This window comes from Phocoena phocoena, chromosome 15, assembly GCF_963924675.1.
Source record: "Phocoena phocoena chromosome 15, mPhoPho1.1, whole genome shotgun sequence".
Taxonomy (NCBI): Eukaryota; Metazoa; Chordata; class Mammalia; order Artiodactyla; family Phocoenidae; genus Phocoena; species Phocoena phocoena.
This window is the reverse complement of record NC_089233.1, coordinates 84,405,710-84,423,738: the sequence shown is the minus strand read 5'-3', so window position 1 is coordinate 84,423,738 and position 18,029 is coordinate 84,405,710. Positions and strand designations below refer to the sequence as shown.

The following is an 18,029-nucleotide window of genomic DNA, read 5'->3' as shown; positions in this document are numbered from 1 at the left end:
ACTAGCAAAAGAATTGGATCTATTTTCATCATAAGATTCCTGAAGGTTTTAGGATCCCATCTTTTAGGAATGGTTCTGATTTTTACCATGACTTTTTGGTGTGAATTCATATTATTTTATTCACTTATACAAATTTTCAATGAAAATACTTGGAAGGGGAAAACATTTTAGGTTATTATTCACATGCATTCAGTGTTTGAATCTAAGGACAGTCAATTAATGAGTGAGAATTGGGGGATGAATATGATCACACAACATTTCAAAGGAAGAAATGACAGGATTTGGTAATATTTTTTAAAAGGGTATACTCTAATAAATATGAATGGCTAGTCATTCTTTGCTTTTGGTTAAGAATAGGAAACCATAAAAGTAGTCAATACTGTCATTTACTTTTAAGAATGAACAAATAGATTAAATGCGGCAAGTATAATACATTATCTAGTCAATTGATGGAGCAAGAAATGTGTTATATCAACCAGTTACTTAGTGATACTTAGTAAAAGAAAATAGTAATAACCTTTATTGTTTGTATAACTTAAAATGGTGTTTAAAGGAGCTTTAAAGCAAGAATGAATTATTATTTATGATCAAAACCTGTTTTTAAATTTAAGAATCATCAGTGGGAAGCAGTCACTGTGCCTGAGGAAGAAGTACAAACATACAGCATTGAAGGTATTAAACTTGTTTTTGATAACTCTCTTCTTGATTCTGCTCGAGTAGAAGTTGCACACTCTATGGAAAAACACAATGGACTGATGAAAGCAGATCAACATTTCCATATGTTCATATTCATAAATTTGATAGTTCAATATCATCAAATTCCCTGCCCCCACAATTCCCCCAATATCTTGTATTTATTTCCTTCTCTATCTAGTCTAAAACCCATGGTCAGTCACTTTCTTGTCAATACGTGCTGGACAAAAATCATATACCTTGGCAGACTGGCACCACTCCAAATTCAGATATCAAGACGTATTTTAGTTATCTCAGTGGGCAGGTAGTGGTATCTCATGATAGCTTTTATTTGCATTTTCCTAATAACCAGTGATGTTGAGCACTTTTTCATGTGCCTAATGGCTACTCATGTATCTTCTTCGTGAAGTATCTGTTTAAATATTTTGTCCTTTTTTTTTTTTCTTACTGGACTCTTTTTTATTATTAAGTTTTTGAGTTCTTACGTATCCTGGATACAAATCCTTCGACAAATATATGTTCTGTGAGTATTTTCTCCCTATCTGTATCTTGCTTATTCATTTTCTCATTGGTGTCTTTAATGAGCAGAAGTTTTTAAATTTGAAGTCCACATGATCAGTTTTCTTTTTTTTCATGGTTATTGCTTTGTGTGACCTAAGAAATTTTGCCTACTACCAAGTCACAAAGACGTTCTCCTGTTTTTCTGTAAAAACTTTATGGTTTTAGTTTTTCTGTTAAGGATTATGATCCATCTCAATATTTGATTATGGTGTAATATAGGAGTTAGGTTCATTTTTTCATATGGGTATATGGGTATACAGTTATTTCAGGACTATTTGATGAAAAGGTTTTCCTTTCCCCACTGGACTTCATTGGTTCCCTTGTTGAAAATCAAATGACGGGTAGAAGTGCAGGTCTTGATGCTGTAGTCCATTCATTGATCTGTACCCTATGCCAGTACCACATTGTTTTAATTACTGTAGATTTATAGTGAGTCTTAAAGTGAGATAGTGTAAGTCTTCTAACACTGTGGGTTTTTTTTTTTTTTCAAGACTGTTTTGGAAATTCTAGACCTTTTGAATTTCCATGTAACTTTTAAAATTGGCTTATCAATTGCTACAAAAAGTCTGCTAGAATTACAACTGGGATTGTAATTTAATATCTGGAGAAATAACATTGTAACAATAGTTACACTTCATTGTGACGTATTATTCTTTTATATATTATTGGAATTGATTTGCAAAATTTAGTTAGGAATTTGGTATTTCATGTTCTAGAAGGTCTGTAGTTTTCTTTTCCTGTAATGTCTGGGTTTTTTGTTTTGTTTTTTTTAAGTTTCAGAATCAGGGCGTTGTTAGCTTCATAGGCTGAATTGGCAAGTATTCTATAATCTTCCATTTTCTCTAAGAGTGTGTGTAGAATTGGTATTGTTTCTTCTTTAAGTACTTGGTAGTATTTACCAGTGAAGCAATCTGGGCTTGCACTTTTACTTTTCTTTGCTGAAGGCTCTTAACTACAAATTCAATTAATTTAATAGATACAGGGTTTTTCAGGTTATCTTTTTTTTTCCTTGAGTAAACTTTGGTAATTTGTGTCTTTCAAGTAATCGTGTTGTCAAATTTATTGGCATAAGGTGGTTTATAATGGTCCCATTTTATCTTTTTACTGTCTGTAGATTCTGTAGTGATGGTCCCCCTGTTGCTGCTGATACTGCTAAGTTGTATCTTTTTTTCCTAATCAGTCTGAGAGTTATATCAATTTTATTGATATTCTCTAAGAGCCAGCCTTTAGTTTCATCGATTTTTCTCATTTTTGTGTTTTGATTTTCAGTTTAATTGATCTGTGCTCTTATATCTGTTCTTTTTTTTTTTTTTTTTTGCATTTTTATTTTTTTAAACATCTTTATTGGGCTATAATTGCTTTACAATGGTGTGTTAGTTTCTGATTTATAACAAAGTGAATCAGCTATACATATACATATGTTATATCTGTTCTTTTCTTCTGATTACTTTAGTTGTAATTTGCTTTCCTGTTTCTAGCATCTCAGGGTGAAGCTGAAGTCATTGACCTGAGACCATTTTTTCTCTTCTAATATAGCCATTTAGTGCTTTTAATTCTTCCCCTAAGTACTTCCTTAGCAACATCCTACAAATTGCCATGTGCTGTGTTTCCATTCTCATTAATTTATTCTTTTTAAATTTCTCTTTTGGTTTCTTCCTTGAGCCATAGGTTTATTTAAAAGTTTTTTATTTAGTTTCTATATACTTGAGATTTCAGGGATATTTTCCTGCTACTGATTTCTAACTTAATTTCATTGTTATGAGAGAGTATACTTTGTATGATCTTTGAGAACCCTTTTCAGTATATTGACACTTATTTTATGACCCAGAATATGGTCTGTCTTGGTGAATGGTGTGAGTGCGCTTGAAGGAATGTGTATTCTGCTGTTGTTGGGTGGAGGGTTGGGTTGATAGTGTTGTCATATATCCTTCCTCATTGTCTGCCTCCTGTTCTATCACTTATTGAGGGAGGGGTATTGAAGTCACCACTAGAGCTGTGGGTTTTTTTTATTCAGTTCTGTTATTTTTTTGCTTCAGATATTTTGAATTTCTGTTATTAGTTTTATAAACATTTAGTGGTATTATCTTTTCTTCATAAATTTATCATTATGAAATGACTCTTTTTCCTGTGGTAATATTCTTTGCTCTGCAGTCTATTTTATATAATATTAGTATACTCTCTCCAAGTTTCTGTTGGTTAATTATAGCATGGCATAGCTTTTCTTTATTTTTAAGTCCTTTGTGTCTGTGTATTTAAAGTGGGTTTCTTATAGGCATCATATACTGATACTGGGCATCATATCAGAGACAGTCAGTGTAATTTGACAGTCTCTGCCTTTTGTGGTTTTTAATGTGACTATTGATTTGCTTTAAATTCATCATCTAGCTTTTGTTTTTTCTACGTGCCATCCCATCTGCCACGTTTCTTTTCTTTTTCTCTTTTTCTTCTTTGGTGTTAATTCATTTTCAGTGGTTTAATTGTATTTCTTTTGTTGGCTTTATATTCACCTTTTTAGTGGCTGATTTACGGTTTATTTTATACATATTTAACTTAATAGTGTGTATGTTCAAGTAATATTATACCCTTTTATGAATAGTATAAGAACCTTGTAGTAGTAACGTTCCATTTTTGCTTTCCTGGCCTTTGTGCCATTGCTGCCAATAATGGTAAAAATTTTTTTGCTTCTGAATGTGTCAAAGACCTCATATTATGTGTAATGATATTTTTCTTTATGCAGCCAATTAGTTTTTAAAGAGATTTAAAAAGTGGATTAAAAAGTATTTTAGATTTACCCACCTATTTACAATTTCCAGTGTTCAGCTTTCATTTGTATAGACCCAGATTTCCATCTGGTATTATTTTCCTTCTGCCTAGGTGACTTCTCTAATATTTCTTGTCCTGCAAATATGCTGGTGATGAGCTCTTTCAGCTTTTTTATGTCAGAAAGTCTTTATTTTGATTTTATTTTGCAAAGTATTTTTGGTACATATAGAATTCTAGATTGACTGTTGTCTTCTTTCAGTGTACTTGAAAGAGGTTACTCTACTCTCTCTTGGCTTGCATTGTTTCTGATGAGAAGTCTGTCACTCTCATGTTTGCTCCTTTTTGTTTAGTCTTTTTTCCCCTGGCTGATTTTAAGATTTTATTAGTAGTTTTAAACATTTGATTATAATGCTTTAGTGTAATTTTCTTCATATTGTTCATTCTTGAGGTTCATTGAGCTTCCTTGCTTCTAAAGTTTTTATCCATTGTTCTTCAAATATTTTTTTCTGCTCCTTTTTTCTCCTCCTCTCTGGAGGCCTTGATTACATATATACTAAGCTATATGAAGTTCTTCCATAGCTCACTGATTCTCTGGGTTCTCCACCCAAACTCCAGGCTTTTATTTCCACTCTTTTTTCACTTCGGTAGTTTTATATTGCTTTGTTTTGTTGCTAGTTAATATTTTCTTCTGCAGTGTGTAACCTGCTTCTGTTCTATCCTGTGTAATGTTTATCAGGCATTATATTTTTCATCTTGGGAAGTTTGATTTGGGTCTTTTTTTAAAATTTTTATTTATTTATTTATTTTTGGCTGTGTTGGGTCTTCCTTTCTGTGCGAGGGCTTTCTCCAGTTGCAGCGAGCGGGGGCCAGTCTTCATCGTGGTGCGCGGGCCTCTCACTGTTGCGGCCTCTCTTGTTGCAGAGAACAGGCTCCAGACGCGCAGGCTCAGTAGTTGTGGCTCACGGGCTTAGTTGCTCCGCGGCATGTGGGAAATTCATCCAACTTACTTCATGTATCAATAGTTTATAACTTTTATTCCCAGACCAGGGCTCGAACCCATGTCCCCTGCACTGGCAGGCAGATTCCCAATCACTGCGCCACCAGAGAAGCCCTTCATTTGGGTCTTTTTTAAAGATAAATTTTAAATTTTAGAATAGTTTTAGATTACAGAAAACTTGCCAGAATAGTGTAGAAAGTTTCCATATACACCCTCACGCGGTTTCTCTTATTTTTTTTATTGTGGTAAAAATCACATAACATAAAATTTACCATCTTAACCATTTTTTAGTGTATATAGTTCAGTAGTGTTAAGTACATTCACATTATTGTGAAACAGATCTTCAGAACTTTCGTCATCTTGAGAAATTGAAACTCTATACTCATTGAACAGTTCCCCTTTTCCCCTCCACCCAGCCCCTGGTAACCACCATTCTACTTTTTGTTTCTATGAAATTGACTATTTTAAGTGGAATCATGCAGCATATGTCTTTTTGTGACTGGCTTATTTCACTTAACATAATGTCCTCTCCTGTAGTTTTAACATCATACATTTTTATGGTACATTTGTCACTGCATCTTAAAAAAGTCTACTTGGATCCTATGTCTTCCTCTATCTCATTCTTTTTCCATTCATAGCCAATTTTGAGAGAATAGTTTTTGCTAAATCTTTCCCTTTCTTGCTCTTCATTTCTGTTCTCGTCTACTTTCTGTTTTACATCCCACTCCACCAAAATTTCCACTGAAATTTCAGATGTAAAGATAATAATTAACTTTCATTATCAATATCAGTATGCACACTTCAGTCCTTATACTGACGCTTGGTGGCACACCCCAGACTCCACAGGGATAGTGTCTTCTGTGCTCAGGACTTTTCCAGACCTCGCACTATCTCTCTTCATCTGGCTGTTCGATTGTATCTTTTAATATCCTTTGTAATAAAGTGGTGATGTGGTCTACCTATGAGGAGCAGGCAAGATCTGAATTTTTTACATGACTGGCACTCATGGAAGTTAAAAAAAAGTGTGGACTCTGGAGATCAAGCAATAGTTCTAGCGAAAAAGAGCATCTACAGTTGCAGACTGAAGGAATGGGGCAGCAGCAGCACAATAGGGTGAGGTTAAACCCTTTTATGTTCAGTTTATAGGATTATGTAAAATAAAGGCTCCATGGACAATTAAGTGTTTTCTTGAATGGCTTTGCAGGAGAAAACATATTATTCATTTAAGAATGGTATACTGGAATCCTACAGAAATATCTAGATAACATTATAAGATCCAAATACGTTGATATCTATAAATACTTGGATTTTATAGGAAGCAACAAAATAGGAAGTCTTCTGGTATTTCAGTAATATTGCTAACTAGAAAGCAAGCCACGATATAGTCTAGGCAGTCAAAGCAAATATCAGAAATTTCAACAAAGCCAGCAATAAAATATAACAAATATCAACAAATTCTTATGTAGATAGTCATGACATATGTGGAGAATGCTTTGTAGAAAAAGGTACAAAGCATTCAGCAAAATAATAAATTGGAAGTAATTCTAATACCATGTTCATGCAAGCAGTGAAGCAAATACTGCATTTACTCTAAGTTCACAGCAAGCTGCAGAAAAAAATTCACATGCGTATCAGAGGGATATAACAATAAACAAAAATATTCATAAAGATTATAAGTGTTCTAATCTTCATCATCAAAATCTGAAACATTATCATTTTCAGCGACACCTGATCTTTCATCTCTAAAGCCTGAAAACTTTTACTGTTGAGACTTGTGACTTTTTTTTCTTTCAAAAAAAAAAAAACTGCCAGCATTTTGGATTAGAAACTGCGTTACCACTATCTTCAGGCAACTAATACTTAGTACCATCAAAGGACATCACAGAGGAAGTGTCATGACCATATAGCTGCAAAAGCAAATAAGACATTTTCTGCTTGGGCCAGCCTCATAAGGATCAGAGAGTTTTATAGCCGACAGGGACATTTGTCCTTTAGGGTAGAGCATGGCGTGGCCAGCGGAGCTTTTCCTGAGGCAGACACAAAGTTTTATCCTTGGTGTGGTCCTTCTCCCTCAGGATGTTTTCCTCTTGCCCAAAGGCAAACACTGGGGGCAGGTGTGGAGACTTCTCAGTCAGCGGCAGGAGCAGCACCAGAGGTGGGACAGGACCATAGTGGCCTTCGGTCCATAATACAGGCACATTAATTGGGTGCCAGGTAATTTTCTGTAACTTTTCGGAGGAAGGGAGGTAAATACTTCATATAAACTGGCGCTTAACAGTATTTTCTTTTCACTGGATTGGTGAATTCATTGAGGATTAGCACCGTATCCTTCTTCCTTCACGATATCCTGGTACTCAAGTTTTTATCAGACGTTCATTGTCAACACGTTTGTAACTGTGGATTTCATAGAAATGTCTGAATAGATGCTTATGCCTAGGAATAGTTAGTTATGGAATTAAAGTTATTTTCTTTTTTGCCTGTTTTAAATTAAGAAAATAGTTTTCTCAGATGTGTTCAAAGAATATTTATTAAGAACCTGTTGGTGTCCAGGATGTACTCAGGGCTTTAGTTCATTAATTATTGTATTACCTTGTAATTTATAGATCAGGAAACTGAGACTTTGAAAAATAGACTGAATTGGTGATTTCTTTACGTAAGTAGTTAGTACCAGAATTGATTAATTTAAATACTTTTAAATCCTAAAAGTTAATTTTATTTCAGTTCATTTTAATTGGTATGCTGCATGCTTTTCTTATTTATAGTATACTTATAGAGTGGTATCATAGGAATTAATGTAAACTAATCAGTGTGATTCATTTGTGTACAGTGAGAGAATCGAAGAAGCTACTGACTATAATTCTGAAAAATAAAGTAAAAATTAGTAAAAGAGAAGGGAAAGAATTGCTTTTGTATTTTGATGCATCGTTAGAAATCGCTAATGTGACACAAAAAGTTTTTGGTGCAGATAAGTATAGGGTAAGTTAAACTCTTTTTAATAAACATTTATTTTCATAATTCTGGAAACTTTCAGTTACTTGGGACTAAGTTTCTTTGATTTTTTTTTTCCTACAATTCTTTATAAAATAACATGTAGATTTTTAGTCCTTTAAGTTTGTATTGTGGAATGGCCATCAGATTGTTAGCCATACCCTTTCAGATACCGATTAGAAAGAATCTCAGATGACAGAATTAGCAGCACCTGCTCAAAACATTTAATGAATTTCTGCGAGGTGTTTAAAAAGTGAAATGAGACAAAGACTTGTTTTCAAGATATTAAACATTGTGAGAATTATAGAATGTACCTCAGAAGAAGTAAGTGGCATATAGAAAATGAAGTATAGATGTTGAAGAAAGAATGCCCATTAAGAGTCAGATTTGAAGGAAAGGCTATGGAGGTGGGCCTTGAAATGGCCTTAGAAGTTAATGAATGAAATTTAGATAAGATGCTTTCCAGCACTGTGGAAGACGATATGAGTCGGATATTGTTTAACTGGGAATCAAGGTGGCAATTCATGTTATGTTTAGGGAGATGTTCAGTTGACAAGCTTGGATGGTCCACGTCTTAGTTTGTTCAGGCTACTGTAACAAAAATACCGTAGACTGGGTGGCCTAAACAACAAACATTTTTTTCTCATAGTTCTGGAGGCTGTGAGTCAGATCAGGTCGCCAGCAGACTCAGTGTCTGGTGAGGGCCTGTTTCCTGGTTCATCGATGGCCATCTTTTCACGGTGTCCTTACATGGTGGAAGGGGTGAGGGATTTCTCTGGGGTCTGTTTTATAAGAGCACTAATTCCATTCATAAGGACTCTGCCCTCATGACCGTAGCAACTCCCAAAGGCCTCCACTCCTAATACCATCCTTGGGGACTACGTTTCAACATATGAATTGTGGGGGAAACATTCAGTCTATAGCGTGCAAAAGATTTATGGTGAAGAATAGCAGATAATATGCTTGTGAGGAACCCTTACCAAAATAGGCTAAGACCGTGGTTAGTGGGGACTCATTGAATTATTCTGAAAAGAGTATTTATATGTATAAATAATAATGATTTAAGATAATTTGGCAATTTTGGAAGGAAACAGGTATAGGAAATAATTGTATTAAAATGGAAAGAACTGGGAGAAAATGACATCCCTTTGAATTAATTTTACTTTAGGAATTTACCAGAAAACAAGGCATTTCCGTTGCCAAAACATCTGTGCATATTCTTTTTGATGCAAGTGGATCACAGGTATGTGTCTGACTTACTTGATTTTTACCACTGGGCTAAGTTTAACCCTAAATAATGAGAGCACAGTAATAAAGTTCATCTTGGAGGATGAATATCTAAAAAATAAATTGTCTCAACATAATGCCCCAATAAGATGTATATACTTTTTAAACACATTAATAATCATTTATTTCAGTACAGAAGGTAGATTGTTATTAATACCAGTTTTGGTAACTTTAAATAAAAATCAGAAGTACATGTTCTTCCACTAATGCCAAAGCCTGTATTATGTCTATTAACATTTGAAAAAGGACTAAAAATTATAACAGTACATAGATATAAGACAAAAAGAATTGACCTTTATGAGTGTGAGATGAATGAGCGCTTTACGAAGTCATCCAGTGATTGAGAACTTCCTATGGTTTGCAGTTGTAAACACTTTTTCCTTATTCTCCAACAGATTCTAGTCCCAGAAAGTCAAATCTCACCAGTCGAAGAAGAACTTGTTAGTTTGAAAGAAAAAGCTAACCCCCAAGAGGAATTTGCTAAACCTCCAAAATATATCAAAAACAGTAATCAAGGAGACATAAAAAATAGTCAGCCTAAGGTATATATGGCATCAAAATAGTCATTTATAAAATAGCATAGGTCAAATCATTGCTATATATAATAATAGGAAAAAGCATCTAGAATTCATATGTTCATCAGTAATATTTCAGAGTATTTCCCCTGCATTTTACAAATGCAAACAAGAGTTAGTGTTTCAGCAGACTGTTTATATGTAAGGTTTAGGGATTTAGGACAAGGTATACTACACACTTGTAAGTTTCAAATTAGAGATATATAGGAAAGTAACTACCACTTTTTGCATTTATCCTTTCTGTTCTGTCTCTGCACTGGCCAATACGAATTTATAATGTAATGTTCTGTTTACTGGCATGAGGAAAGAAAGCAAAATACTAGGTTCTTTCTCCTCCTCCTCCTGCTCCATTGAGGATCTCCTCTAGGCTGCATGTGATAGAACCATTTCTCAGCCGCCTCTCCACATCTTGCTGTGACACTTGACACTGCTAACAGCCCTCTCTTTCTTAATGTCCTCTCCTTTGTCTTCTATGTTAGCATTTTAATTCTCTTTTTACTTCTGTTACTACATCAGAGATACTTTCTCTCACTGTCTCCTAAATGTAGATTTGCTCTAAAAGCTTGATACCCAGCTTTCTGAACATGTCTATACCTTCTCCCTTAGAGAGCTTCCTTCCTGTGCATAATTTAAGCTCTTAAAATGTACCAGGCTTCTCTGTTCAAAGTTCTATAGCTACGTTACTTTTCTTTTTTTTTGTGGTACACGGGCCTCTCACTGTTTTGGCCTCTCCCGTTGAGGAGCACAGGCTCTGGACGCGCAGGCTCAGCGGCCATGGCTCACGGGCCCAGCCGCTCCGCAGCATGTGGGATCTTCCTGGACTGGGGCACGAACCCGTGTCCCATGCATCGGCAGGCGGACTCTCAACCACTGCGCCACCAGGGAAGCCCTCCAGTTACTCTTTTAATATTTCCCTTGGTTGTGTCTCTTCAAGCCCTTTCCTAAAGTCTACCTCAAACTCTTTATCTTTTGCCTCAAGTTTGCATCTGCCTCCATACTTCAGTAATGTTACCATTCATTTTTCTGATGATATCCTTGATTCCAAACTCTTCTCCCCCCATCCCTAGAACCAAGGTGCTAGTGATTGTTCTTTCATAGTATCTCTCACATCGTTTCCTCCTTATTAATTCCCTTTACCGTTACGCATTTTAGCATACGTAGGTTATACAGTAACCTTCTAATAGTGTCTTTGACACTATTGCTCCATTTTGTGAGCTACCCTGTGTCGTACACCACTGATTTTTCTTAATACCAGTATCCTCATAGCATTCTTCTGCTCAGAAAGCCTTGTCATCTCTGTGTTTATCCCATTAAATCTAAGTTTTGACTTAGTTTGAAGACACTCTGTAATTTAATACTACTCTATCAAGATAAACACCCTCCACTTTAGTATGGTCAGTTGCTTTACTGTCTCTTTTTTTATGGCATGCTCATTCTTGCCTCTGTACTTTCATTCATGCTGCTTTTACCTCTACTTATCTAAAGTGTACTTACATTTGTAAATCTTTGTTCATTTTTACTTTCTTAATGGAGCTTTTCCCGATTATTTGTTTTTACTAATCTCTCACCTTTAGGCAACTATAACTCTCACAGGCTCTTCCATACATTGTGTTACTATTTTCCCCTGTAGTCTGTGTCCTTCATTAAATTAAAAGTATCATTTTTGTCAACTGTGGTTCCCTCAGATGATTAGATTATAAAAGCCTTTTTTTGTCTTTATATCAGAATCATAACTTGAGTACTTACTAAAAATGCAGATTCTTAGAGCTCCCCCCCCACCTTAAACCTATTGAATCATAACACAAACTCTGGAAAAGATCTTAACCACACTAAAGTTTGAAAAACATTGCACTGTTGTTAAATACCCACTGTGTTTTCAATAAGGACTGTTTGAAGCATTTATATGAATAAGTAACCTTTTGGATCTCATTCATTATAAACCACTAGAATTGTAATTTCTTTAAGAAGAATCTGCTGATTCAGTAGCTTATTTTCTGGTTAATCTTAGAATTCACTTTTCTCCTGTCCTTCCCCACCTTTCCTCCATTGCCCTATATACATACCTACTCAAAACTCCATCAATATTTTTTTCTCTGTCTTAGAGGCAGGTGCCTTTTTCAGAACAGCTGTCTTCTCCCTCTTTATGGTTTGTCATCGTGTACTCCTTTGTACGGCATCCTCTGGAACTCCTGTCCCCTGTAGTCCCTCCTCTGCTCTTATCAGTCATTCTAGGCTAAAGTTAGAAAATGCACATCTTTTTTGGAAGACTAGCTTGTGTGCCACTGAGTCTCTGAACTCCTATAGCTGCGTTTTACTCCAAAGGCAGTTTAGTCTTCACAGAATAGTAATACAATTTTTTAAATGTGTGAAAGTTTTGAACAAGGCTTAATGTTATGAAAACTTTCACAAACAAGTTTATATAAATACGTGTTCCAAACATTATCCATATGAAATACAATAGGAAATTGTGAGCCAATGGTTAACTAGATAAACTGAGTGTCAATACAATATTTTCAGCTAATATATAAAGGTACGATAATTCTAAGTCTGGATATTCTTTAAATATTCTTTAAAACAACATCCTTTACTTGGTTTGGCTATCTATTCAATACCAAACATTAGGATAAAATCCTTCAAGTCAGGCTAAACTACAGATATTTCTGGATTGTTTATAAAATACCATATGTCTTTTGTGTGTAGTCAAGGTGAAATGTTGTGAATAAAATTACAGGATATTTAATTTCAAAAGAGAATGTATATTTACTGTGGGTTTTTTTTTTCTCATGGTTTAAGATAATTACTCCTAGCAAAAGAAAAATGTCTGAAGCATCAATGATTGTTCCTGGCTCAGATAGATACACTGTGAGAAGTCCAATATTTTTATTCAATACATGTAAGTTTTATTGCCTTTGAAGATTCCTAACAAGTATTATTGTTTTAAGCTGGCATTTTTTAAATTCAGGAGTATTCTGGACCTAATTTATCTAGAGGATAATTTGGGGACATAAAAATTAATAAAATATGAACCACAAATGTCTTCTGTCAAAAAATTACAAATGTCTGAGAAGTTTAATGGGTATCCATATAAACATTATTCAGAATATTAATATCCAGCATTAATAATTTGTTGTAATTTTAAGTGGGAGCCAGCATAACATAGTAGATAAAACATTCAATTAATCAGCCTGCTTGGGCTTGTTTCCCCACTCCTGGGTATGTACTTTGTAGCTAAGTTTAGAACCAGTTTCCTTTCCATGAAACGGGACTAAAGTGTCTAACCTCATCAAATTGAACTGTTTAAAGGATTAAATAAAAATTATTCATTAAACAAGAAATGTTGCGAAACATTTAGACAGTGCCTGGTACATACTAAGAGCTAAATAAAAATTTTAAAATAATCTGATACTGTGTACTAGTTGCTATAAACACAGTATTATTTAATCTTTATGACAATTTAATAGTGACCTTCTGTTCCCAAAATCTGATTGCCTACTGGGAAATTATCTAATATTTGACAAACTTCTCAAACTTAACAGGTCCAAAATAAATTCATCTTTCCACCCTCCCTGCCAGTTTTTCTCCATTTCTTACCTTGGACTATGGCATCCATATCCAGTTACTCATCTAAATCAGAAACCTGGGACCCATCTTAGAATCCCCTTTTTTAACCTTCCTCAGCAAAAAGTGTCTCAGTGAGAACAACATAGAAAATCCTACAAATATAGCAGTGCTTTGTCCTCCTTTTTAGCAATACTACGAAGAAGAAGAATTAAACCACCACTGCAAATGACGAGTTCTACAGAAAAACCTGGTGCTTCTAAAACATTGGAAAATGAAGTGGATAATGCTGTATCACTTAAATCTAGACCATCTGAAGAAAGAAATAGAGGAGATAATACAGACAAAGTAACTTTACTTTTGAAAGCATTTTAAAATAAATTTTTATCAAGTTATTGTAGAAATACATAATTGAGCTAATTACTTTTGCAAGCAGTGAGTGTCTCACTTTTCCTACAGTATTGCTTTTTAAATTTTTTAGATATCATTTATTGTCCTTGAAAGTAAGTTCTTATCAATCATTTACTGTGCTAACAGTAGAATTTAGAAATATTCATTCAGTGTAACTGATTTATGCCTTCACTAGGAGAAATGGACTTGCCATCATTCTTTAGCTTATTATACAGATTAGGTCTGCTATGGGGAAGGTTCTGGTTTAGAAATATAAGACACAAGTGGAATCTTTTAGTATCTCAAAGTCTAGCATGGGAATTAGACAAACTAATAAGATGATTATAATATTGTATGTGTTCTCAGATGTACATACAGGATGCAGTAGAAACCTAGTAGAGGGGCAGGTGCCTAATCCCAGAGCTGGAGGGGAAGCTGAAGATCAGGAGATGCTCTTTTAGGAGATGGAGAAGAGTTGATTTTTGAAGGGTCAATAAAGGTTATTAGTCACATGGACATCGAGGAGGGCATTCTTTCCAGGAAGTTGAAGGGGGGACAGAGCAGGGAATGGATGAGAGAAAGTTGTGTCTTGGAGAAATAGGTAATCAGAGATACAGATAAGTTTGTAGATGAGGAGGAACACCTGAAAGCTTTTGTTTTCTCTGAAGTGTGAGCGTGGTGAGCTTCTCTTGGGGACAGAGCCTTGAAGTAGAGGGCTCAGAGACACACAGAGGTTTGGAATAACTACTGAGAGAGAATGGAGAGGGGGAAGAATAAGTACAAGTGTTAGGCAGTGTTGAGGGCCCAGTTCAAATTTAAGACTATGAAGCTTATCATGGCATTAGTTTAGAAGTAAGTATAATTTCCTCAAATAAAGCTTAGCAGCTTTGGTGTTACAGTAAAAATAAGAAAGATGGTGGATGTAAAAAAAATTTTTAATGGTTATGAGGCTGAAAGATAAAGGGTGCAAGAGTTGAAGATATTAGGAAAAAATAGTCAAAGTAATGGTTCAAATTGTCTAGCTAAGTGTTTCTTAATAGGGGCAGTATTGTTCAGCTGTGCCGTGTGGTTCTGAATGTTGTAGAATGAGAAGTGTCCTAGGCCTGTGCTTACTTATTGTCAGGAGAGCCCTTCTGTCATTGTGACAACAAAAAACACACCTGTACATTTTCATACTGCTCCTCTTCCAGTAGGGAAGACAGCCAGGATGAGGCAAAATATCTTAGTTAGAGGGTATATTTTTCTGATAGTGATGGCAAATTTTTATTTGGTCCAGGAAGATATGTATCTGTGGCTGTGGAAAGAGGGAAGCTTGCTACAGTCAAGAAGTTACTTGTGCAGTGGCCAAAACTTTATAAAATAAGTTAATACTTCATAATTTCCGGTTCATATGTATGTTAGTGAAAAGACAGAATAGATGCAGGCTATGAGATCAATAGCAAGAGAAGATACGCCATGGAGGTGCTAGAAATTCTCAGAGAGGAAAATTGAATTATTTTTCTAGCTGTGGCTGAGATCAGAAAATTTGTAGGATCTTCTGCCTCCTTATCTGCAATGAAAGTTACTTTCTTGTGTTTTAGGATAGGCAATATTCTAGAATGGGCATAATCGTATGAAATAAATAGGAATACTATCCAACTTTTAATAGTAAGGCAAAAAAGTTTTAAACTTTAATACTCTGACTTTTAAAAGTTGTTTTCATATAATGCCTTAATTCAAATTTGTATTAAAATTTCTCCCGTTTATAGCATATCGAAACTGATAGAGAAAAGACAGAAAATAAGGACATTGAATTCCCAAACCAAAATTTTAGTAAGTAATCTTTGGTTTAATTTTAGTCATCCTTTATACACACACACACACACACACACACACACACACACACACACACACACTCCTCTCTATACTTCCCTTTCATTTATTTGAAAAAAAGATTTATAATGAGTACATTCAGCTTTATGCAAAGAACTTAGAGGTTACAAGAAAATATAATACAGCCTTGGTTCCCAAGAAGTTTGGTTCTGGGAGGGGGAAGATGAGATCAGTCAATCTTTCCATCCCAATATGTGAACTTTGATCAAATTCTAGCTTTCATTTTACCCTGCCAACTGCACGAAAAAATGAAAATACCATAATTTTTGTTTTATTTAGATGAACTGCAGGAAATTGTTCCTGATTCACAGGCAGTGGGAAAAATAGATAAACCTGTGTAAGTATGAGAAAACCCATCAAATCATTTAGCCTATAATAATGTTACTTTTAGATGAGTGTAACAAATTTAAAGGACAAGGTCTTTATATTCTTAGAGTGTAGTATTGGTTATAGAATTTATCATCTTTCAAGTATTATTATGATCGCACAATGGGGAATAGCCTATATGTTTCTTCAACCAACATAACTCTTTTCAAGTTGACTTAAAATGAATGAGATTTTAAAACAATAAAGTATGAATGTGAAGAAAATTAACCAAGTTTAGATACACATGAAGACGTGTAAGATATTTATTTAGGTAGATATCAAAATAGTAGCAATAATGGAACTTTTAAAATAATATTCTTTAATCTTGATCAATTATATAGTAAATTTTAACTTTCATCAGGACTTTTCATATTTGACTGTTAAATTTCTGTCAATAAACATTGACTAAATAAAAAGAATCAAGGCCTTATATCAATCATAGGCTAATGTTTTGTGATAAGCAAATGAATTTATTTTGCAGGTTACCTGGTGTTTTAGACAACATCTGTGGAAATAAAATGCACTCCAAATGGGCATGTTGGCCACCTGTAACAAATATTAATCTGTGTAATAACAAAAGAGCAAGTACTTCATCAGGAGACACATTTACTCAAGGTGAAACACAGTTTTCTCTGTATATAAAATAGTTGTTCAAGGAAATACTCATTTCTTGAAATGTCTTAACAAATATTTTGGTTTTAACAAATTTTGTATATGATCAGTTTATAAATTTAATAAGGATTAATTTCTCATTTTCCCATTAGATATTGTTACCAACAAAAAACTTACTAAACAAAAATCATCCTCTTCAATATCAGATGATAATTCTCAGGAAATGGGAAAGGTGCAGTATGGGAAAGAAATAATGCAGCATAACAAAATACATAAAGCAGAAGTAGAAGTTTGCAAAAGAAACAAACAACAACTAAATCATTCTAAACATTTGGAGGAGAAAAATACTGAAAACACAAAGCAGAGTGATTGGCATATTGAATCTGAAACTACTTTAAAATCAGTTCTCCTAAATAAGAAAGTTGAAGAATCTGTGATCTGTAGGAAGAAATACGTACTGTCAAAAGATGTGAATACTGCTATCTGTGATAAAAGCCCTTCTCCTAGAAAAAATGCAGAAAGTCATAGAAAATCAGGGGAAAGATTGACATCTGAATTTAATTCCTGGGATTTGAAACAAAAAAAAATGGTGAGCTTTCAATATCTTTTATTTCTGCACACCCATAATATGCCTACTTAATAACATAAAGTGAAAGAAGCTTGATTAATTGCTACAAATTTAGTGTTTGTAATACCCTGTCCTTTTTTTAATTGAAGTATCGTTGATTTACAATATTACATTAGTTTCAGGTATATAACAGTGATTCAATATTTTTATAGATTATACTCCATTTAAAGTTATTACAAAATAATGGCTGTATTTCTCTATGCTGTGCGATTTACCATTGTTGCTTATCTATTTTATATTTAGTAGTTTGCATCTCTTAATCCCATACCCCTATCTTGCCCCTTTCCTCTTCCCTCTCCCCACTGGTAACCACTAGTAATACCATGTTTTTTAATTCAGGCTTAGACTCTGAGAGTGCATGCCTCCTGAACCCCTTTCTGACCTCTCCCTAGTCCCAGCCCTGATAGAACCCATGTGCCTGCTGGCACATAGCTGGCATGTAAATAGGTATAGCATGAATGAACCCTGCAGTCCCTTGTCTCCTCTTATTGGGTCTCTCCCACTCTGTCCCTCAGATTCTTCTGAACGTGCATATAGAACTGCCTGTGCCTCTCTTATGGTGCTTACCTTTCTTTTTTAATAAATGGTTATTTTGTGTGGTCTTTCCCCCTGTTTTAACCTATTAGAGTGTAAAGACTATGTTTTATTCAACGTTTGTTTTCCTGCATGGCCTAGCACAGCTTTGCACGTAGTAGCATCTGAAACATTTCTTGGATTATTGCCTTAAAGTTTGACGAGG

General features: G+C 34.6%; 1 protein-coding gene across 1 annotated transcript in view; it reads left to right on the top strand.

Moving 5' to 3' along the window:
* SYCP2 (synaptonemal complex protein 2) overlaps nt 1-18,029 on the top strand; it is a 57,679-nt gene that overhangs the window by 15,309 nt on the left and 24,341 nt on the right. Inside the window, 10 exon segments of the mRNA XM_065893320.1 lie at nt 612-672; nt 7,842-7,990; nt 9,171-9,245; nt 9,685-9,831; nt 12,658-12,757; nt 13,613-13,770; nt 15,561-15,624; nt 15,964-16,021; nt 16,532-16,665; nt 16,815-17,251. Coding sequence (XP_065749392.1) covers nt 612-672; nt 7,842-7,990; nt 9,171-9,245; nt 9,685-9,831; nt 12,658-12,757; nt 13,613-13,770; nt 15,561-15,624; nt 15,964-16,021; nt 16,532-16,665; nt 16,815-17,251 — 1,383 coding nt within the window.